Below are 22,778 nucleotides of genomic sequence, written 5' to 3'. Positions count from 1 at the left end.
TTCATGATCTCAGATCGTCTATCTGGATTCAGTGTTATTACCCTCTTTTTTCTTACTTCCATATTCACCCTCATACTGTTCCCGACTATGCATCTGCCTGTTCTAAGTCCTCCACAGTTGTTGACATTCTAAGCATGAAGTATTATTTTACTTTAAAATGCTAAGCTTTGCTCATGGTTATTGCATGCTCTACTCAAAAGATGATGTAATTCTAAAGACCTTTTCTTAAGATTTGGGGGTGATTTCCATTTAGCTCATGAGAAAGTAAGTAGTGCTTATGAAATTGGGGATGTCTAGACTTTGGGGAGGGGTCTTGTTTTTAATCATCATGAAGACCATGCTCTGTCATTGCTTTATATTCTTCTTTGCAATGAATTCCTACCTGGCTAGCTTTCTAAGACTGTCATACCATGAAGGACTTACAAAACATGCAGCTTAGCTTCTTGAAATCATTGGGGTATTGAACCTTACCTACCTAACATAAATGACAGGGGAAAATTAAAAGAAGTGTATCATTCTATATGGACATATACCATTTTTCTATATGGACAAATACCATGGTTTTGTCAGTTATTCATAAAATCTTTTGCAATGAGATGATACCCTAAGCATCACCCAACATGTTCATTGTAACATGCACACACACTAGCTTTTTCCATAATGTGCTGAAGTTAACATTGTTAGCAAAGCCTTAACTTACATGTTTAAAAATGAATTTCCCATAAGGTTAGTCTTAGAATGAACACAGCAATTACAAATGTTGGATAATTATATCAGTATTGCTGTGGAGTCTCATAATTCAGTCCTTTGGTCATGTCCCACAGCCTTAGGGTAGCTATAGAAATTCAGCAAAACCTAGGTGTAACAATGAGAGTTGTACACAATTGTGAAGACCTACAATTATGATGATCAGAGTATGACAGTGAGTCATCTTAAAGCATGTGGTAGAATTTCACATGGGTTTAAAGTTCATTCAATCAATGAATGAGATTGAAAGAAACACCAGTGCCTCTCCCCCATGAGTCAGATTTCTGCACAGCTGTGCATAGTAGCAGCTTAATATTTCAGCACTGAATTTATTCAGTGTCACCCTCCCACATATACTTGTTTCTTCCCTGGTTCCCTTACAGTCTGTTTGGTAAGGAAAGGTTTCTTTCTTTTAAAAAAATTCACTCCCAATCATAAAATATGTTGGCAGCCTCCTAACTTTGCCAGAACCATTAGTTATCTATGCTAACATTCTGCTACATGAAGTAAATGTGGTATTCCTAAAGTTAGCTGAATTACCATCGCAAGCGCTGAGTAATTATTCAAGGGACATTTCTTTAAGTTTCCAAATGCTTGTATGCTACAGCTCTGCCCAGTATTACAGTGGGGTTTTGAGGGGATAAGGGAGAGGCAAAGTAAAAACCGGAATGTTTATTCCCTTTAAATCCCAAGTATAGAAGACAAAGAGAAGATGAGGACAGGAATTATTGAATGGATTGTCTTCACTCAGAATTGAGAAAGAATAAAACCTACCTGAAACCATAAATACCACTTGCCTTACAGACATTTCCCTACATTTTCTGTCCTGCCTTACTTTCTCTCCATCCGAAGGTCCCATTTCTCCAGTGGGACCTCAGGAGTCCAAGTATCAAATTCTTAATTGAATCATTAAGTAAAATGGTCAGGGTGACATAGCAAAGTTGTTTGTTTTAACTGAATTAAATCAGCATTTATTTAACACCCACTATGTGTTCCAATAACTGTGCTCAGCTCTGCGGGAAGGAATAGTTAAGCAGCCAGACTAGCAGTCTGATGGACAGACAGTCAGACAATGTGAGAAATGCCCCGCGAGTAAAGCGCTGTGCAAGCAGAGAAAGTAGTGCTTTATTCTGCTGAAGGCCTTCTGGAAATGGAGGTATCCAAGCATGCATAATTCTCATGTAAATAAATATTTTGGCACCAAGTTATTTAGTATAAATTGTTTATTTTCTGAAAGTTTGGTTGCTACCATCAATTTTCAAAGATCCTTGAAAATACTTATAAAACGTATTTGCTCACAATCATACCTGGTATTACTTATGTAAGAAATTAAACTATAATAATGACGTGCTTCAGCCGACTATCTTAGCATTAGCTACTAGGTCAGTTATCTTACTTGTTGATTGAAAACTATTCCCCTAAAGTACCCCCTTGTAATTAACTGAAGCATACCTTGTATTGAGCTTACAAACTAGTAATGAATTAAGAACAACCAGGTAATTGGTTCAATTCCTCAAACAGCTTAAAAGCTAGTTTATAATTGAATATAAACAATGCCATAGTAGAATTATATGACACAAGCCAACACTGGTAGCACAAATTCACATGCCCAGCAAAAATGTTCAGAAAAGCTATTTTAGTTTTAATTAAGAGACCAACATGTCCTCCCTCCCACCATTATTCCTCACTGTTATCCCCTGGTTTTTTGCTTCTTACCTATAGAACTGGGAGAATTCAGGCAGTTGGTATTTTTATGTATTTACAAAATGACTTTAGCAACTTAATCACTAGTAGCAAGAAATTATATATTTCCAGATTTCTGTTTCTGGCAAATATTAAATATAAAGTATAGGTATGTTCCTGTAATCTAATAGAGTTTTTTTAAATGACTCTGAAATTATTATCATTATGTTCTCATTTAAGGAAAAGTAATTAAACAAATCTGAGATATGTTTAGTGAAAATTAAATAAAATTGAGGCGCTTGATGTAATTACTTAAAATTCTTCAAGTTTAATCATTATGTTAATCAATTCTTTCGCCCAGATAAATTTTTCTCTTTTTTTTTAATTCTCAGGAGTAAAAATGGTTTAAAGAAGAGAAAACTGACTAAGTAAGTGTTTTCATTATTGATATATAATTGATATTTAACATTGTGCATGTTTAAGGTGTATAATGTATTGACTTGACAGATTTATATATTGCAATATGATTACCACTCTAGCATTAGCTAGCATCTCCATCTGTAACATAATTATCATTTTCTTTTTGTGGTGAGCACACTTAAAGTCTAGTCTCTTAGCAATTTTTAAGTATGTAATACAGTAAGTTTTTCTTACTATTTCACTTTAAAGTGTTTTCTTTAAAAATGTTCTTCATAATGGTGTTAACATTACAAGTTAAAAAGATTGTTTATTTTCAAATAGAAGGGATGCTTAAGAAAGAAGCAAGGAGCATTTGGGATCTTGTTCCCAGGCATATATATCCTCATTTTGGCTCAAATAAACTCTTACAATGATTTTTTTTTTTAAAAAAAGAGGCAATTGTGTATTAAAATAGCTAAGATAGTATGTGTTGGTGTGATTACACATATGGGTGGAGTGACTACTAAGTAGGTGGGTGTATCACAGAAACCATATCAGGAATAAAAAATATTATCACCAAATGAAATCTGAGAAAGAATGGGTTGTTAGGAATTATCAAAGTCTTGCTGAAGGAAATGTTTCTCTAAATCTAGAAAAAAATTAACTTTTAGCCACATCAAAATTGTACAAAAGCCTTTGTCATTTTGTACTTGGAAGCTCTGTGCTTATTGCAGAGAGGCTTGTACTAGATTTGATGTTATAATAAATGCTTTGAGAAGTGCTGCCTCAGGAAAGCTTTGTAATAAATAGAAAAAGACAATTGCTCTTGCTAGCCTGTGGTTTTTCTTAGCTATTGAACTGTTAAGTCATAAGAATTAAGATTCTGATGGGTGAAAATTAACCATCAGTTGATTTCAAAAGCCTAATTAGATGTTCACCTCCAGGCGTTCACTTAAACTGTGCATCTAAAGAGTGGAACATCTATAAATAGAGCTCATCCTTGATACTTGCCCAGGATAGAATATTGGTGAATTAATCTGAGGCAATTACGGGTGCCAGCCAGATCTATGGCATCTATGCCAATGAGGACAAAGTCACAGAGCACATAATACAAAAGAAAAGTTGATGCAAAAATATTTCTATATAGCCTTGAGTGACATCATATTTTAGCACATGTAAATAACTGAATAATTTTTTCCTAAATATATTTCAAATCGGTATGCATCCATTGGCATATACCAAGTGATGTAGGAGACACAAGACTGGCCTGAAGAGAGGAGAGGTACTGTCACCAGGAAGGAATGACTTGACAGAAACAGAAAGACTGTTGCCCAAATTATCTACTGGGTTGTTACATGAGATAGAGAGGCATAGGCTAGAACAGTTAAAAGACAGGGTCTCAGAACCAAAACGGGAGATGCCATCAGGGTTTGCTCCTCCCAAGACCCAGGCAGAGAGGAGAATGAGAAGCAGGATGTGGACAGAAGTTTGGGTAGAGTTTAGGGGTGGTGGAAACTGTCCACAAGCCAGAACATTGCATCAAACCAGCTTCCTCATTCCCTCTTCTCGTTTTCTCTCTAATCTGATCTCCTTCTCCAAAAGCCATGTATTTCCCCCCCAACTTTCTATTTACTTTCTTTTTACTTTTCCTTCTCTCACCCCAAATGCCCCCAACCACCATATCGCTTTGGCTCTCCTTTTCCATCTGCACTCATCTTCGTCCCATCACTCCTTTCCTGCACCTTCTCCTTCCCCTCTTTCCCTCTAAATCTTTGTCCTGCTCATCTCTGCTCCCTCCCAGCTTCCTTTTTCTCATCCTTCTCCTCATCATCCTCTCCCTGATGTTTCTGGTTCTTTCTCTGTCTCTCTCTTTTCCCTCTTTTTCCTGCTTCTGCTTTTTCTAACGCCTAACTATTTTCTCTGACTTGGTGTTTCTATTGATGCTCACACGTTTAGCCATTTTGGGGAGAGGATGGCAAGTTTGAAGTACAAAAGCTTTTAACCAGGAATCATTCTCTCTGGGTTCCAGTCAGAGTTGTATGGCTCAGTGGTCATGTGATCTTGGACTACTCCCTTAATTCTCTTAGCCTTGACTCTCTCATCTGGAGCATGGGGTAATGTTGGCCATGTCTATTTTACCATCAATCAAGCAAGATAACATATGTAAATATTTTAGGTGTATATAACTCATTAGTGTTGTTATTATTATTAAGAAAAACCATTAAAGTTTAAATGTATCATCTGGGAGGTATAATGGCCTTTAAAATCTAGTAAAATAAGTTAACTATCAGATTAGCTAATCAACAACTTTAAACAAATGGCTATTAAGAACTGTGTATTTGCTATGAAGGTACAAGGCCACAGGTAGATGACGTAAGCTGAGTAACTTGCAACAAGACTCAAAGGAAGGGCAACTATGTGGACCCTGACAGAGTAGAAGGCTTGGGGTAGGTGGCAGAGGACAGCATGCTGCAGAAGCCTGGTGAGCAGGTCAGTCTAGGTAGAGCATAGGTGCAGTAAGCAGCTATAGAAAACTATTGGAGACGGCATGGATGGACCTGGAAAATATTATGCCAAGTGAAATAAGACAATCTGAGAAAGACAAATATCACATGATCTCACTTATTTGTAGACTCTAATGAGCATGAATTGACCAACAAAATAAGACCTGGAGCAGGGAGGCATGGAACAGCCTGACATACCTCGATATGGAGTTCGGGGAGACGAGAAGAGATAAACCAAAGAACTTATACACTTATATGCATAGCCCATGGACATGGGGAATAGGGTAGTGAAGCCATGGGGTGCTGGATAGGGGCTGAGAAGAGGGGGGGAAGGGGGGAATGGGAGATGTCTATAATACTATCAACAATAAAAATATATTTTAAAAAAAACTACAGGATATAAGCCATAATGCTTATTTAAAAAAAAAAAAACAAAACAAAACAAAAACAAGAGAAGAGGCGACAACTTTTGCTACAGATGCTCGGATGTCTTATTAGATGGTACCTCTGAACCTGCATATCATTTGATAGATATGCAAACCTCTAAGCATGGCTCTCAAAGTGAGGCCCTGGCAGCTCTCTGGATCTATTGTTCCACCAACAATCCTGCCTCTGTCCTGAGGAGACAGCATAATCAGCAGCCCAATTCCTTATACTTATAAAGCTTCTTTAAACTGTCAAGGTTCTTTACCATATGGTGTGCAACCTTGTGAGGTGGTATTATAATAGTATTCTATAGCTGAGAATGCTGAATCTCAGAAGAGTTACGTAAACTCTCCAAGATCACACAGAAAGTAAAGTAAAACCATAACTCCTACAAGTCTGCAGGGTCTAATCCGTATTTTTTTTCCCATAAACCAGAATTTTCTAGAAACCACACATATGAGTATGTGTGTGAGTTTTCAGGTACATACTATTTTACTGCTGGAGTAAATTGAAAATCTAAAGATATCTCCTATCTCAAGGATGCTTCATATAGATGGCTCTCTTTTTAATTACAATATAGTAGGGACTGGTAACTTTAATCAAAAAACAAAAAACAGCGTGCTAACCTTTGAGAAGCAAAACTATTTTCTCCAAGAAAAGTGTTCATGTTTAAGAAGTAAGGTGTTAAACAATACCTATCAATAGGGTTTTTTAAAACATACTTCTCTTTGTGTTTGACAAAGCCCTGTTCAACTGGACGACTTTGACGCCTACATCAGGGATATGGCCAAAGACTCTGACTATAAATTTTCTCTTCAATTCGAGGTGAGTGAATAAAGCAGACCCTGCCTTCTGGTAGAAGGGGCAAGGGGACTGGTAGGTTTGGGTTGGTGTCCTGTCCCTGCTCACCGGGCCGCGCCTGGAATGAGGTTACATCATAAACAGGATGGGCTCAGGAGTGTCTGATCTGCAGGTCCAGAGATAGGATGTCAGCTCTTATACTAGGTCAGGACTGGGGGGACAGATGAAGGAAAGGGGATGCAGGCACTGAGGTGAACAAACGTGGTTATGGGAGAAGCTTCCATTGAAAATCAAGGTGCTTGAGACTGCAGGGGAAAGCAAGCTGACGACTGAGATTGGAAACAGAACCTCACTTTCAGGGGATTTTAAGTGTGTCTCACATGCCACTTGGGCCACTGTATGGTGGGTGAAATGGACCTGTTTGTCTTATGGGCATTTAAGAGTCTATGGTGGGACTCTCCTGCCTATAGGACTCTTGGCATTCTACTTAATATTTCCTTGTGAAGTTTTCTTTCCTTTTCTTGGAGAAATTGGGGAGAATTAGACATGGTTTGTGTGAAAGAGAAGAGTTGTCAGCCCCTCCTATTTCTGAGGCACACATATTTGTTTGAGTCCAAGACCATGTGTCGGAGCGCATGGGAATGAGTAAGCCTGGGTCCCAGCAGTGTGAGGACTATCACTGGTCCTCACGTTCTCTTCCCATGCGTTTCACAGCACATAGCACAGTCTGGACGGGCACATCTTCAGCTTTCTACAGGGGGTCCATGATTCAGGGGAGTCAGAGAAAATGGAAACAAAGTGACTTTTCTAAATACTGTAGATTTTTTTAAAGCCTTAAAGGTGCTCTTTCCTGTGAAATAGCAGGTTGTAGAATGTAGTTCCTTCCTCCTCATTATTCATATTAATTTCTTCTTTCCACCCATCAGCCAAGGACAGCTTTGGTCTGCAAGAAATGGGGAATCCTGGTGTGGAAATTCTAACAGGGACAATAAGGATGAGAACTTCAGATGTTATCAGATACAAAGCCCCTAACTACCACCTGTGTCATGAGAAATTCCACATAGAGCCTGGTTCAGTTAGCCATTGCGTGCAGGTGCATAAGAAATTATAGATGTTGCACCAAATGCTGTATCTCAAAGAGCAGAAATTCCGTTTGAATTGGAGATCTATGGTGAGGATGTCATTTAAGAAAGCATATCAATGAAAGGAGGAGAGTTTTATAAGAAAACATAAGCCCAAACTTAGAAAATATAAATAGCTAGATAGTTCTAATGATGAAGATTATGATGTAGGTACACTTTCAACCTCATTGAAGCCACAACCTCTTAATTTCTACAAGATTATATGACCTTAGTGACACAGCTACATCCCTGCCTTTGCTGGGAGGATGAGGAGTACCTCCTGTCAAACTTTGGTATAACTATTACTGTGCTTCTAAAATGCATTATTATTTTAAAAATTCAATTAGTCTTTTATTTTTTGTAAAAAGAAAAGATTCTTTTAGTTGTCCGTGACAGGAACACAATCCAAACTAGTTTAGACCAAAGGAAAATGGAATTCATTCCAAGGATGCTAAGTTATGTCATGTGATCAAAGGGAAGAATGAGTAGCTGAACCAGGAGGGCAGGGAAGCAGCCCTGTCAAAAGTATGATTGGAACTAGAGGCCACGCCCCTGCAGAGACCTCTTTTTATTTCTCACGTCTGCTTCTCTCTCTGTCTTGGCTTCACTTTCTTTCACTGTAAGCCAACCTCTGTCTCTATGGCAAACATGACCACCAAAAACCTCTATGTCTTATTGTATAGTTTCCATGGTTTCTGATGGGAACACTTGACTCTCTTGTTCATATTTTGCAAATTAACAGGGGATGATTCTGATTGGTTGGCCTAGGTCATGATGTCCATTCAAACCAACCACAGCCAAGGAGGGCAGAATCACCTAAGAATAGAGCAGCTCTTACTGGAAGCACTAAGCTAAATCAAAGGAGACCGTTATTTTCAAAGCAAGGACACTGGGATAACTAAACAGTGAGGGATTAGATCCCAGCTGCAGATGCTTCAAAAACGTGAGAAGCAGAATTGTAAATTTTATGTGCTAAATGCTCACTTTTTAATATGTTGAGGGCTTTTGATGTTAAACACATCTAGGCTTATCTCATAGAATTTATAAAGGATATAGGAATGTACTAAACTGAGAATTCAAAAACCTGGATCCTCCCTACCATTTTGCCACCAATTAATATTGAAAAAATCAAATTTGTCATCACCTGAGTTTCTTCATCTGTAAAATGGTAGGCTTCACTGAATCAGTGATTCTCAATGGGGCCAGTACCAGGCAGTTCCCCAGGCAGGGTTTGCGGATGTGTAGGAGTGTTCTTTTTGTTGTTGGTGGTGGTGGTGTTTTTGTTTTTTGGTTGTCATATGGCTTTGGAGTAACCTACTAGTGGTATTTAGTGGGGAGAGAAAGAGGGATGCTAAATGTTCTTTAATAAGTGGGACAGTCCCACACAGCAAAGAATTGTCCCAAGATAATAGTAGTCCCCTGAGAACACTGGACTAAATGTGAGGTATGGATACATCCAAGCTTTAATACTCACGTGTGATGGTCAGGATTCTGCAGAGAAATGGAATAGATAGATAGATGATAGATAGATAGATAGATAGATGATAGATAGATAGATAGATAGATGATAGATAGATAGATAGATAGATAGATAGATAGATAGATAGATAGATAGATAAGTAGGTAGATAGATGATATAATAGGATTTAGAGTAAGCGAGATGGAGAGATTTATTTTACGAAATTGGCTCACATGACTGCCAGAGCTAGCAAGTGTGAAATCTGCAGGGCAGGCTGGGGACCTGGGGAAGAGGTGATGTTGCCGCTCAAGTCCGAAGTCTGGAAGCAGAATTCCTTCCTCCTCCGGGCACTTCCATCTTTCCTCTTACGGCCTTCGATTTACTAGATAAGATCCACCCACATTTTGGAGGCTAATCTGCTTTCTCAAAGTCTACTCCTGATTGACATGTTAATCACATCTAAAAAAAAACTTACACAGGACATCTGGACTTGATGTCTGACCAAGAAACTTGGTGCTATAACCTTGCCAAGCTGACACATCAAATTAACCATCACACCGTGATTGGAAGGAGTGTTTAGTATTTTTACTTATTATGAAGGTTTTTTTCCCATATATCTTTGTTCTTAGAGTATTATTGGTCATATATGTAATTCATTGGGTGTCAAGTCCTGATGTATATATAATTTATTTGGTGTCTTGGCATGGTGAGAAAATGCAAATTAGTCTCCAGAAGTCTGATTTATATAAATCACAAACTCAGATTGTTTGTTTTGGGCTAACATTTGCTCAAGCAGTGACCCACTAGTCTGGCTCACTTCCTTTTTCATTTGAGAGCCTCCCAGATATTGCCAGTTCCCAACTCTACCCACCCTACATCCTCATCGTCTCTTCCTCTACTTTCATAGACACATTGTGCTCCCATACCTGACTTCAGGTTGCATGTTGGACCTTCCACATGGCAGCCCTCAAATTTTCCTGAAGTTGATAGTTAATTGAGGTTTAAGGTACAAAAATGTTTCCTCTGTAATGGAAACCCGAGCGGGTGTTAAGATGGCTCAGTCAGCTGGTCTAGCTAAATCCATTGGCTGGACAGGTATTTGTTCTGTTTATATTAATGCTGAATAGTTGTATAATTCATTTTGATTCTGACATTGAAAGAGCACACCCATATAGAGAAATTTCATCACTTGTAAGCATTATGCAAATTGAAACTAATGTCTAGATTTATATATACAACCAATACATCCATAAGTCATACATGAAACTATACAAGTTGCTAATTTGCATTCACTGAATAAATTACTCTTCACTATGCATCTGATTTTTGCATCTACTAGAAAGACTGATTATCCTTCTAACAAAAAATATACATCTTTTCTTAGGGAGGTTTGGGAACCAGGGATTAGATTTAATTCCTCATTTCTTATGTCTCAGTTGGAGAAGGTTTTGAAGAGCCAGACTTTAGAGCTTGAAATTTGAGAGCCCACGAAACATACCTCCTACTGCTCATTCTGTCATTATTTTTCTGTGTTTTGTGTTTGATTGGGATGCTAGTGGAATAGTGTGTCTACAAAGATAAAAGCAAAACTACTTTACTTCTCATATAGTCCACAAGGGATGGCCTCTGATTTCTGGGAGTAGCTTTCATTTGCACTGTTCTTACCCGTGTTTCAGTCCAGTTCACTAGAGACCTACCTGCAGTTCTTGTTGAAAAATGTTGCCTTGAACCCTCTCCAACACTAGGGATCATACATTGCTCCAGACCTGAGTTAGTTTTCTTTCCTCTCATTTCTAATTTCCTCTGTTCCCAAGTGCCTGTAACAGTAATGTGTCCAGTGATTGGAGTGTTGTCCCTAAATCCCATACCTGAGCCCAAAGCCCTGGTGGCGATTGCTAGGCACGCCTGAGGTTAACTTTCTTCTTAGCCATCTTCCATCACCTGCCCAAGACTCCCATCACTGCTGCACCCCATTCTTCCTAATTTGGAATAGGGTCGTTTGCGGATATAATTAGTTAAAATGAGGTCTTACTACAGTAGGGTGGAAGTCCTTATGAAAAGACAGCTATGCGACAATTCAGAAACAAGGAGACTGCCGTGTGATGACAACGCAGAGATCGGAGAGAGACAGCTAGCACCATGCACATACACTGCTTTGCTTTTCAAGACTCGCGGGCTTCTAACACAGCCACAGAGGATGGACTTCCATTGGGCCTTGGTGGCTGTATTGGTTTCCTAGGGTTGCCATAACAAATTACCATAATCTTGGTGGCTGTAAGCAATAGAAATTTATTCTCTCACAATTCTAGAGGCCAGAAGTCCAAAATCAAAGTGTTAGCAGGGCCATGCTCCCTCTGAAGGCTGCAAAGGAGAATCTTCTATTTCTGGTGGCTCCAGGCATTCCTTGGCTTGCAGCTGTCTAACTCACATCTGTGCCTCCACCTTTATATGGCCTCCTCTCCTCCCTTTCATAAGAACACTTGTCATTAGATTTAGGGCCCACCTGGTTAATGCAAAAAGGACTTGTCTCATGATCCTTAACGTAATTACATCTGCAAACACCCTCCTTCCAAATAAGGCCACATTCACAGGTCCTGGGGGTTACAATGTGGACATATCTTTTGGGGGGACCACCATTCATATGGTGACTCTGTGGCCTAGAAAAAACAAACAAACTCACGCTGATAAATTATATTAGAGTCAAAACTAGCAAGAGAAAATTCAAAAATGATTTATGCTGGTTTCAGGCCATCCCCTCATACTTTGACTTTCTGGAGCTTTAAGCCTCTGGAGATGCCATATGGTTAGAAAGAGAATAACTGCAAAGCTACTGAGCTGGAAACTGTGTGTTCCATTTTCCACTTAGCGACAGGCTGAATTTCAAAAGATTGCGAGCATGTTGTGTGTACATGCGGTTCCTGCTTTGCTGCAATTCAGCTCTGGCAATTTACATTCACAGTGTTCAGCCAATTAAACCTCTCTTATCAACTTAGGGCATTTACTGCAGGAAGGCAACTCACAATTAAAGTTCTATCAGCTACTCAGCGTCCATATGTGCCCCAGCTCTCTGCCGCAATCTGTTTCCACCATTTCTTTCGTATCTGACGCCCTTTCCTGTGGCTTATCAGTCTGTCCTCAAAGCAGGGGACTTGGGGGAAGAGTTGCTGGTCTGTTAGTACAAATGGCAAAGGATGGAGAGTTGTGGGGCCAGGCAAACAGACACATTTCACAACCATTATCCATAGTGCTGCATTAATATGTTGGGTTTAATCATTCCATTTGGTGGTCACTGTAGACCAGTGAGGTGTGGAGAAATTATTAGCCTTATCTTACAAATAATTACACTGACTTGAACGAGAATTGAACTACTTTTCCAAGGCCCTACAGTTTAAGTGGTACTCCAAAATGAGCCAGATGTTTTGACAAGCTATCTATAAAGGCGCTATTTTAAAAAAAAAAGAGATGTTTTTATTGATTTTTAGAGAGAAAGGAAGGGAGATAGTGAGAGAGATAGAAACGTTGATGAAAGAGAAACATCGATCAGCTGCCTCCTGCACTATCCCTGCAACCAAGGCATGTGCCCTGACCGGGAATGGAACCGGTGACCTCCTGGTGCATGGGTCAACCGCTGAGACACACCGGCCAGGCTATAAAGGCACTCTTTAAAGGAGGTAGATTTCCAAAATAAACAACGGAAGCATCATTTAAATGAGCATATAGCTGCCAAAAGGACCTAACCTAACACTGATTTAGTTGAAGTTGCTAAAACCAGGTTTCATTTTTTACAAGAATGATTTGAAAGCCCTTGAAAATGGAAAAACTAGTAATAACAGTGACATTTGAAGGCATTTGGCAAGCAAGGGTTTTGATTAGGATAGAAAAACTTCTAATTTTGTGAATTGAGGATCCAAGTTAGTATACCAATAGTTTGTCTTTACAATGCTTCAATTTAGGTCAAAAAGCTTGAGATTTAGAAAAGTTATAGTACGATGGGAGCAGAGGAACCGAGAAATCTGGACAATTTTGGTTGGTTCATCCTTGTGGGCCACAGGCTTGCCTCCCAACGCCATTAAGCACACACACTGAACTTCTTATGTGGAAGCCCCGGGAGCTTCAAGAACTGGATTCAGAAGCATATGCTTTGCAAAGAGCACTGGAATCAAGACAAAAAAATCATGAAGGAGAGATCATTGTTCAGTCTCTCAAAATGTCATCAAATGTGTCCAACTCCCTTTGAAAGTCTTTCAAAGATTCTCAAAACTCTTTTCTCTGAGAAGTATTCCTCCAGGTTATGATTGAAGGAATAATTGGGAATAATTATGACAAGTAAAACTTGTTTGCAATATTAACATCCTATATGAGTAAATAAAATGTACAAGTGGTTTCTCTGTTGCTCAGTTAATAGTCTTATAGAAAAGTGCATTACTATATAGATAATCCCACTTATAGATGGCAACACATGCTGCTTACTAATATTTCCTGCAAATTTGTTGAGGGGTATAAGTAGGTATGCTGCATTGGCCTTGCCTATACAATTTCAGGGAGCACTGTTCACACAGACCACAGAGTGAATGATGCCCCCAGGGAAATCTAAGTGGTTTGACAACAACCCTTGTTTCCTACGAAACACAGGACAAAGCAGCTTAGAAATCATCTGTCCAGTAGCATAACTTTTTGAGGTGTGATGGTTGTCAGTTTATAGAAAAATCACTCTTATCAATTCACCTTCTGATATAGAATTTATGGGAATACTGATACACACAGGCAGATATTTGGATGTTCTTATTTTCACTGCAGGTTCCACTTACCCACTACTGATTCATCCTTATTTTTGAGGTTTCTTTGCCATCTATATATGGTAAAAAGGTTAAGTAACCAGCCAATCGGTCGGCCGGCTGACTGGCCCATAGGTATGATGTGCAATGACCACCAGGGGGCAGACCCTCAACACAGGAGCTACCAAGTGACAGCAACTTTGCGGAGTACCCTCTCACACTCCAGGACCCCTCAGGGGATGTTGGACTGCCGGTTTTAGGTTTTAGTCCAATCCCTGCAGGCCAGCCTGAGGGGCCCCACCTGCCTGAGGGACCCCGCTCACTCCACAGACACCCTATGAACCCTGGAGCCGCCCCAGGTGTGGCCAGCTGGGGAGGGACCATGGGAGGTTGGCTCCAGGGCCTGTTAAGCCCATCTTGCCCAGTCCCACCCTGCCAGCCACCTTCTAATTAATTTCCTTTCAATGTGCACAAATCCATGCACTGGGCCTCTAGTCTATATATATAAAAGCCTAAGTGACTGAATGACCGAACAACCAGTCGACCGCTCGCTATGACGTGCACTGACCACCAGGGGGCAGACACTCAATGCAGGAGCTGTCCCCTGATGGTCAGTGTGCTCCTACAGCCAACCTCCCACGTTCCCTTCCTCCGGCCGGCCAGCCCCAATCGGCCCCTGTTGCCAGCCAGGCCAAGGTACACCCTGCCCCCACCCCCTCTGCACAAATTCGTGCACTGGGCTTCTAGTATATTTATAAGTACCTGTCAATCCAACATCTTGTTACATGGACAATACTCCTTCATTGTTCCTCATTCTTTCTTTTACCACTTTCTCTAAGGCTCATTGCCTAAAAGAGAAATACTGACATTTCCTCGGAGAATAGGAAATATTTGTGCAAATTGCATACATTTTAGTTACTATATACCTCCTCAAATCTGAAATGGATTTCTTTTCAAACTTGTTTTCAGATTTTCTACACCCAGAGAATTATGCATATAATCCTTACCTTCTCCAAATGATCACCAGGTTATCCAAGATATGTATGTATTGTATTAGTCAGCTGTTTCTGCAATAATGCTATTATATACAAAACAACATCAAAATCTCAGTGACCTACAGCAACAATTAATTTTCTCACTGCAGGTCTGTGGAATAGCAGAGACAGTTCTGCTTCTGGCCATGGGTCAGTGTCAGGACTGTTTCACATGTCTCCTCACTTAGGGACTTGCAGCTTCCCTACTCATGTTCTTTTCACAGCAGATGGCAGAAATACAAGAGGGTAAACCAAACCAAACAAGCACATTTAAAGCTTCTTATTGAACATGATTCCTATCCAATTCCATTGGCCAAAGCAAGTAGACAAGAGTGGGGTGGAGAAGTATGTTCTATCCCAAAAGGGAGCTCTGAAGCTTCATATGGCAAAGGGGATGTGATGATTCTGTTATAGGCTGGAGTGAAGAATGGTCTAAAGTGAACATCCAATCCACACCATGTATGTATGGAAATCTCAAATCTATTCTCTGTCACTTACAGGAGTTGAAATTGATTGGACTGGATATTCCACACTTTGCTGCAGACCTTCCACTGAACCGATGTAAAAATCGTTATACAAACATCCTACCATGTAAGATTGTCAATAGTGCCGGTCTGACTCATATCTTTCAAAGGTCGAAGGATGATTAAATGCAAATTAATCAGTTTCACCAATCTCTGGCCAGACCCAGTTGTGGTCTGGATCTTCAAGACCATCTCTGATCGAATCCGTGCTCTCATGTCATTTGATCCTATCGTGTGGAGAAAGATGTGATCATTAAGCTTTTAAATGAATTGCATCTGAACAGGAAAGACTGACCATCTTGCCCTTTAGTGATCAAATGTCTTAGCCAAATTAGGAATAAAATAACCTGTGCTCTTATAAAATGAATTCTGTCAATTCATTGGTAATGGAAGGCGGCAAATGGAAAGGGAGCTCGGTGTGTTAAAATGCCTCCTCTTTCTAACTTCTGGCAAGTTCTGTTGTTGCTTAGCATTTTTTAATAAAAGCAACATTCAGAGAAAAAGTAATATGAAGAACTAACAGGACAATTAAAATATATTCCAATATAGATTTAACTTTCCTCTCTGCTATACTCCAGAGGGAGCCAAGATAGGATAGAAAAGTAGAAAAAAGAGGTTGGAAAAGCTCTAGAAAAATATTTTTTTCCTTAATAAGGTTTCTTGATAATCTTATGCAGCATTATCATTATAACACCTTACATCTGTGCACATTTCAGAATTTACTTTTCTCATTTGAATTCCATTCACAAAAAGCCCATGCAACCCCCTTTTCTCTTCTAGGTGTCCCAGAGGTAATGCATTCTTGGATGTCACTATGTGAAATGGCAATCATATAGTTAGGATACATTCTGTATGTAGCCTTCCATACAATCTACCAAATTTTTTAGTTTCTGTAAATATTCTGAACAATCTCCCCCAAGAGATGGATCTAATTCTTCGAAGGACAGGAGAGCTGGTGGGAGAAAATAGTGATGGAGAGAAATTTATATATTTGTTTAAACGAGAAACTGAAATTGAGATATGGCTAACATATCAAGCTAAGACCAGCTTTATCTCCCTACTCTGTCACTGATAATTTTGACTTGATATTGGGAAGACAGGATCTAGACAATTCTTCCTTCCTCTCTAATTTTTAGCATTTCCTTTCTTCTGATTCTGTACAGATGACTTTAGCCGAGTGCGATTAATCTCCATGAATGAAGAGGAAGGAGCAGACTACATCAATGCCAACTACATTCCTGTAAGTAAAAGAAATAAAAAGTAAACCAGGCCAGCGCAGGCTGAGGAAAACACATCAGGGACACAGGGATGCGTCGAACGGTTTAAAAGAAAGCTATTCTACTAGAGAACAGTCTCCATTATTCCATCTCAGAATAGACAATAGGAAACAAAGAATCCCAGAGATTAATTATGTTCATATTTCCTTATAAAGGACGAGTGAAAACAGTAGGTCATTACATTAAAGATCATCTTTCTCGTGTTTAAATATTTTTGGCAGCCAAACACAAAGGGCTCCCCCTGAGCACCTGTGCTTTAAAATATCTATAAAGATTGTAGTTCTCATTTTAGAAAGTGAGGGTGTGATTTTACAGGCTTCCCAAGGATCATGCTTAAAATCACACTGACCTATACAGTCAGTCACTCTGACGGCCTCTTCCATGGGAACAGGGGAACACGGTACAGAGGTCTGAGATCCGTTGCCAGGTTTATCGCCAGTACATTTTCAGTTGTTCCCCAATTTATGCAGAACGGCCTTGGTTCCTTAGGTGACAACTCTGTCACTTACCTTTCAGGGATACAACTCATCCCAGGAGTATATCGCCACACAGGGGCCACTGCCTGAAACCAGAAATGACTTCTGGAAGATGGTCCTCCAGCAGAAGTCTCAGATTATTGTCATGCTCACTCAGTGCAATGAGAAAAGGAGGGTAAGTGCCTACGGGACTGTCCCACTCAGCAGGAAGACCCGCACCAGCCACGCCGTGAATGGAGTGCTTACCCGCACGCAGCCTGCTCTTGCTTCCTATTTCACCTCACAGTGCCACGCACACTTCTTCAGACACAAGTGCTTTCGTTTTCCCTAAAAGAGCACAGACTTCATGCCTCCCCCGGCTTGTTTGTTTGAACATGTTGTGTGGTTTCCACCTCAGGTGAAATGTGACCATTACTGGCCGTTCACGGAAGAGCCCATCACTTACGGAGACATCACCGTGGAGATGATCTCGGAGGAAGAGCAGGATGACTGGGCCTGCAGACACTTCCGGATCATCTATGTAAGTCACGAAGCACAAGTTCAGATGCTGTCCCCAGGCTGAGGGAACCTCCCCCTCCCGCTGCCCCCAGGTGTCAGGAGACCAACCCACCATCAAACAAGATCATGAGCACTTCAGGCTTTGCAACACTGCTTCCTTCAAGAGGAAAAGCCCACGTTCAATATCCTTGTTCCCCATGTCATGGAGCCTGGTGGGATGAAATCCTGGCCTGCAGGGCCTGAGGGGATGGGGAGAGACTGCCCTGCCCATGGCAGGTTATCCAGGGCAATAGAAGACATGTGGGCCTTGCTCCCAGGCCTGACTGAGGAGGGGCATGCTCTCATGACTTATACTAACCATATGTGAGTATAATTAGCATATGCAAGGCACATTTACATTTTAAATTAAACACTTAAACCATGATTTAGTAGTTTAGTTTTTGCTTTTTGTTTTCCCCTTATTTTGTTCTGGTTTGGTTTTTATTATTTCAAAGGTACTTCAGGGCATTTTTATTTTATTGATTTCAGAAAGGAAGGGAGAGGGAGAGCGAGATAGAAATATCAATGAGGAGAGAGAATCATTGATTGGCTGCCTCCTGCACACCCCCTACTTGGGATCGAGCCCACAACCCAGGCATGTGCCCTTGAGCAGAATTCAACCTGGAGCCCTTCAGTCTGCAGGCCAACACTCTACCCACTGAGCCAAACCGGCTAGGGCACTTCAGGACATTATTAATCATGGTTCCACATCTCTTTTGAAATGCCATTGATTTCTGATTGCTAGGATGTCAGCACAGTCTGTTCCTCCTGCCACCTCTTTAAGGACAGGCTTGGAGCATGTGCAGTAGGTTCATGTGCAGGCGAGGTACAGACATCATCTACAGAATACATCCCTGCTGTATTCAAACTTGGCATGAACTGAGTAAGAATTGGAGAAAAAAGCAACAGCACTAACCCCTTCACTCCCTTGATGTGTGCCTTGCTGTTCAGCTGACAGGGGTCACCCTGATACCAAGTCCCCTCCCTGCCTTGCTCCTAGTGACTGATTTAAGTGCTTCCTATTTTTGAAGGATCTTGACTATTTTACTAGGGTAGCTGCATACATTTTCAGATCAACTGTAATATGTAAGACTGTTCAAATCTTTGTGCTAAGCCTGCCATCCGCATTTGAAAAGAATGAGCATTTTCATGAACTTTTCTGGGCAACTAAAAGTATCTAGTGATTGAGTATCTTTAAACCCTCATGGTGTTGAATAATTATGCACATTTTATTATGCTTGGGTTACTTTCTTGCCATACTTATTGTAGACAGCAGTGATGGCAGCCCGCATTTTGCAGACTTCCGGCTCCGTGTGTCTAGGACAGAGCCCGCAGTGAGGAGGCTCTGCGTACAGCTGGGGGTGTATGGCCTTAGGTGCCAAGGGGACAGAGGGTCTAGTAAGTGCTGACTTCGTTATATTTACACACATCTTATTACGCATTTGTTTATCTACTTCATTTATGCATTTATTTCTATTTCTACAAATTTTACTCCGCCCAAGACCACTGACTCTTTAGAATTCATTTCTCTTTAATACCTGAACCTAAACTTTAGCTCCAAACTCATAGTCAGGCCAAACTCGTCCAAATAATGATAGAGTATTTCATCCACTCAGTGGGTGCTGGGCTCTGACTAAGTTTGAGGGAAAGGGGATGAATTAGTTCCTTGTGAGGCCTGGGTTTGGAATATTGATAACAAGAGCAAAATAAATCTTTATGCTGACAAGTTAGTGGGGACTAAAAAGAGTGACATTTGAAGGCTCCACATCCTAATTGACATTAGCTCAGTTCAGAGGGAACAATACTGGGGTGGGCAAAAGTAGGTTTACAGTTGCTCATATGGAAAAAGGCATGCAGGTTATGATTATTGCAGTAGCTCTATTAACTCAAAAGAATGTCACAATGGCACAGTAAACATACTTTTGTCCACACCTGTAGAGTTGACCTATCAGTTAATCTGAACAGGACAAATATACAAAACATTCCCGCATACAAGGATTCCCAGAACCAACCATCTGACTGCCCTGGGCTGCTGCAGTGATGGCAGGAATGATGTAGAAGTGGTGACAATAATGGTAGCTCACAGGTACCATCCTTCACAAACATGAGCACACTGTATCCCCACAACAGCCCTGTTACAGGTCAGGTTATCCTGCAACATCTGAAAAGACCTTTTATAGATATGAGAACAGTGGTGTCAGTGAGTTTGCCTTGGGTCAAGCCTGCTAGTATCAAAGACCAACACCGGGATTGTTAAATAGGTGATTTAGGGAACAAGGAACGCAGGATAGGACAGAACAAGGAAGAAGTCTCACACAGCTAGGAGTTCAGCTGAAGTCTAGCGTCAGCCAGGTCCCAGGGAGGGTGTTGGGGAATGAATGGCACCATAGACTTAGTTGTCCCACCTGCCATAATGGGGCTGGCTTTTTGTACCCTGTTATCAGCCACTGTTTAGCTGCAGAATGCCTGGAGCAGTAGAACACAAGGTCTTGGGCATTTTCCAGAAAGGCAGCTCCCCCGGATGGGGGACAACTCTGAGAAGGGTGCAGCTCTATGCTGCTGGCAGCGGCTGGGAAGGGGGACCCAAGGGGCACCAAGAGCACCTTCCACAGTGTTCAACTCATTGGCCAAAGCCGATGCAATTGCTAAATTGCTAGGATTCAAACTCTAATCTGCTTAAACTCTTATCTCTACAAAGGCCTGGATTAGCCCATTTATCCTACTATTTGAAGCTTTGTACATGAGTATGTTTTTTCCAGATCCTGCTTTGTGCCAGACACAATGCTCAGATCTGGAAAGGGAAGTGTTCAGACCAGGAGGGGAATGTGGCTTTACCTTCCTGTGCCATTCACGTGTGAGCTGCAGTGGCCGCCTGGGCCCTCCTGCCAGGGGGCTGCGAGATTAATGCTTGCTTTGCCTTTTCTCCTAAAGGCTGACGAGATGCAGGACGTGACGCATTTTAACTACACTGCGTGGCCTGATCACGGTGTGCCCACAGCCAATGCAGCAGAAAGCATCCTGCAATTTGTGCACGTGGTCCGACAGCAAGCTACCAAGAGCAGAGGCCCCATGATCGTGCACTGCAGGTAACGTCATCAAATGCAGTTTCTGTTAAGCACCATGAACTTGGTTTTGTTTAAGGGAAATAAGCCAGTCAGAGAAAGACAAGTATCACATGATCTTGCTCATCTGTGGAATCTAATGAACAAAATAAACTAACGAACAAAATAGGTCCAGAAATATAAAAGCATGAAACAGACTGATGAATCTCAGAGGGAAAGGGCTGATGGGGGGGGGGGGGGCAAAAGGGAGGAGAAGATTAACCAAATAATTTATATGCATTTATGCATTACCTATGGAGACAGACAATAGGGTGGTGAAGGCTGGGGGTGGGGTCGGGACACTAAAAGGGGTCATGAGAGAAAAAAAGGACATCTGTAATACTTTCAACAATAAAAATTTGTAAAAAGAAAAATAAAGAAATAATAGAATGCTTAACAAAACTAAAATTAAAAAAAGAAAAAAAAAGTCCACCCGTCCATTAACTCCTGATCAGATTGAATTAATAAAATGAATTATGATTTTTTAAAAAAATTTTATGATTAACTTAGGTCTTCCTAGACATGTTATTTACTTAAAATATAGCCATTTATATCCTCTAAGATAGATATTATTATTCTCCTTTTAGAATGAAAAAAGCTGAGGAGTAGAGAGGTTAAGGGGTTCACACAAGTTCATGCAACTCAAACCTGGAGGAGTTAGGGTTCAGGCATTTCCATGGCCATGACTTTAAGCACTGCATGGTCTTACCTTATCCTGTCAAGGACTCTGATGGTTTATAACATGGCCAAATGCAAGGTCAACTTAAAAATAGCTAACCACAGCCCAGAATAATATAAACAGACATAAAAGCCAGGTGAGGGAAAGAGAAATGAGAATGTTCAGCTCATTGAAATAAACAGAGTTGCTATGATTGCTTTTCAAGATTGCCTTTAAATTTCCAGATAGTTCAAATGAAAGGGGTCCTTATGACCTACTGTATTAGCAAAAATCGAGGACCCTGCTAATTCCTTATCAGAAGAATTATCTTTGATTTAAGCTTTATTCCTACCAAGTGAGCAAAGCTTCACCAAAATCCATTGGTGTGACATATTTTAGTAAAATTTTTATGCAATCTCTGAAGAGCAGGGGCTATAAATATGCTCATATTGTATATCAGAGATAGAAGTAAGATAAATATGTTAGAGGAAGCACTGGCAGCCATGCCAGCCTAAGTAAATCTACACTAATAAAAGAGAAATATGCAAATTAACCATTACTCCATCACTCCGCTACACCCACAAGCCACGCCCACCAGCCAGTCAGAGTGACTATGCAAATTAACCCAACTAAGATGATGGCAGCCACGGAGCTGGAGTGAGCAGGAGGCTTGGGTTGTCCCCAGGGGTGGAGGAAGCCAAGCTTCCCACCTGCCCTGGCTGGCCCTGGACTCTGCTCAAGGCTAAAAAGTTTCAATTATAGAAGATAAATAAATCCCAGATACCTGCTTCCAGCCACCCTGGCATCCACACAAGGAGGGGCTGGGAGCCTGGGTTGCCAGGGCTGGGAGGATAAATAAATCCCAGATTCCTGCAAAAAAAGGAGAGGCTGGGAGATTGGGTTGCCAGGGGGTGTGGCCAGCCTGAAAACAGCCCTCAGCCCCTCACCCAGGCTGGCCACACCCCCATGGGGTGAGGGTCCTTGCTGGGGGACTTGGCCAGCCTGCAAACAGCCATCAGCCCCTCACCCAGACTGGCCAGGCACCCCAGTGGGACCCCCCACCCTAATCCAGGACACCCTTCAGGGCAAACCAGCCAACCCCCACCCCTGCACCAGGCCTCTATCCTATATAATAAAAGGGTAATATGAAAATTGACCCTAATAGCAGAACAACTGGGAATGACTGGTCACTATGACACACACTGACCACCAGGGGGCAGATGCTCAATGCAGGAGCTGCCCCCTGGTGGTCAGTG

At 41.1% G+C, this 22,778-nt stretch overlaps 1 protein-coding gene across 1 annotated transcript in view; it reads left to right on the top strand.

Annotated features, from left to right (window-relative positions):
• The window catches only part of PTPRO (protein tyrosine phosphatase receptor type O), a gene marked incomplete at its 5' end in the record, with an annotated part of 137,618 nt that overhangs the window by 104,597 nt on the left and 10,243 nt on the right, over window positions 1–22,778 (top strand). The window contains 7 exons of the mRNA XM_081084012.1: window positions 2,823–2,858; window positions 6,503–6,584; window positions 15,450–15,540; window positions 16,637–16,713; window positions 17,267–17,401; window positions 17,624–17,746; window positions 20,695–20,849. Of these exons, the coding sequence (XP_080940138.1) occupies window positions 2,823–2,858; window positions 6,503–6,584; window positions 15,450–15,540; window positions 16,637–16,713; window positions 17,267–17,401; window positions 17,624–17,746; window positions 20,695–20,849 (699 nt within the window). The remainder of the gene's footprint in view (window positions 1–2,822; window positions 2,859–6,502; window positions 6,585–15,449; window positions 15,541–16,636; window positions 16,714–17,266; window positions 17,402–17,623; window positions 17,747–20,694; window positions 20,850–22,778) is intronic.

This window comes from Myotis nattereri (assembly GCF_964212035.1).
Source record: "Myotis nattereri genome assembly, chromosome: 2".
Taxonomy (NCBI): domain Eukaryota; kingdom Metazoa; phylum Chordata; class Mammalia; order Chiroptera; family Vespertilionidae; genus Myotis; species Myotis nattereri.
Note: the sequence above shows the minus strand (reverse complement) of the source record. Positions and strands in the feature narration are given on the sequence as shown.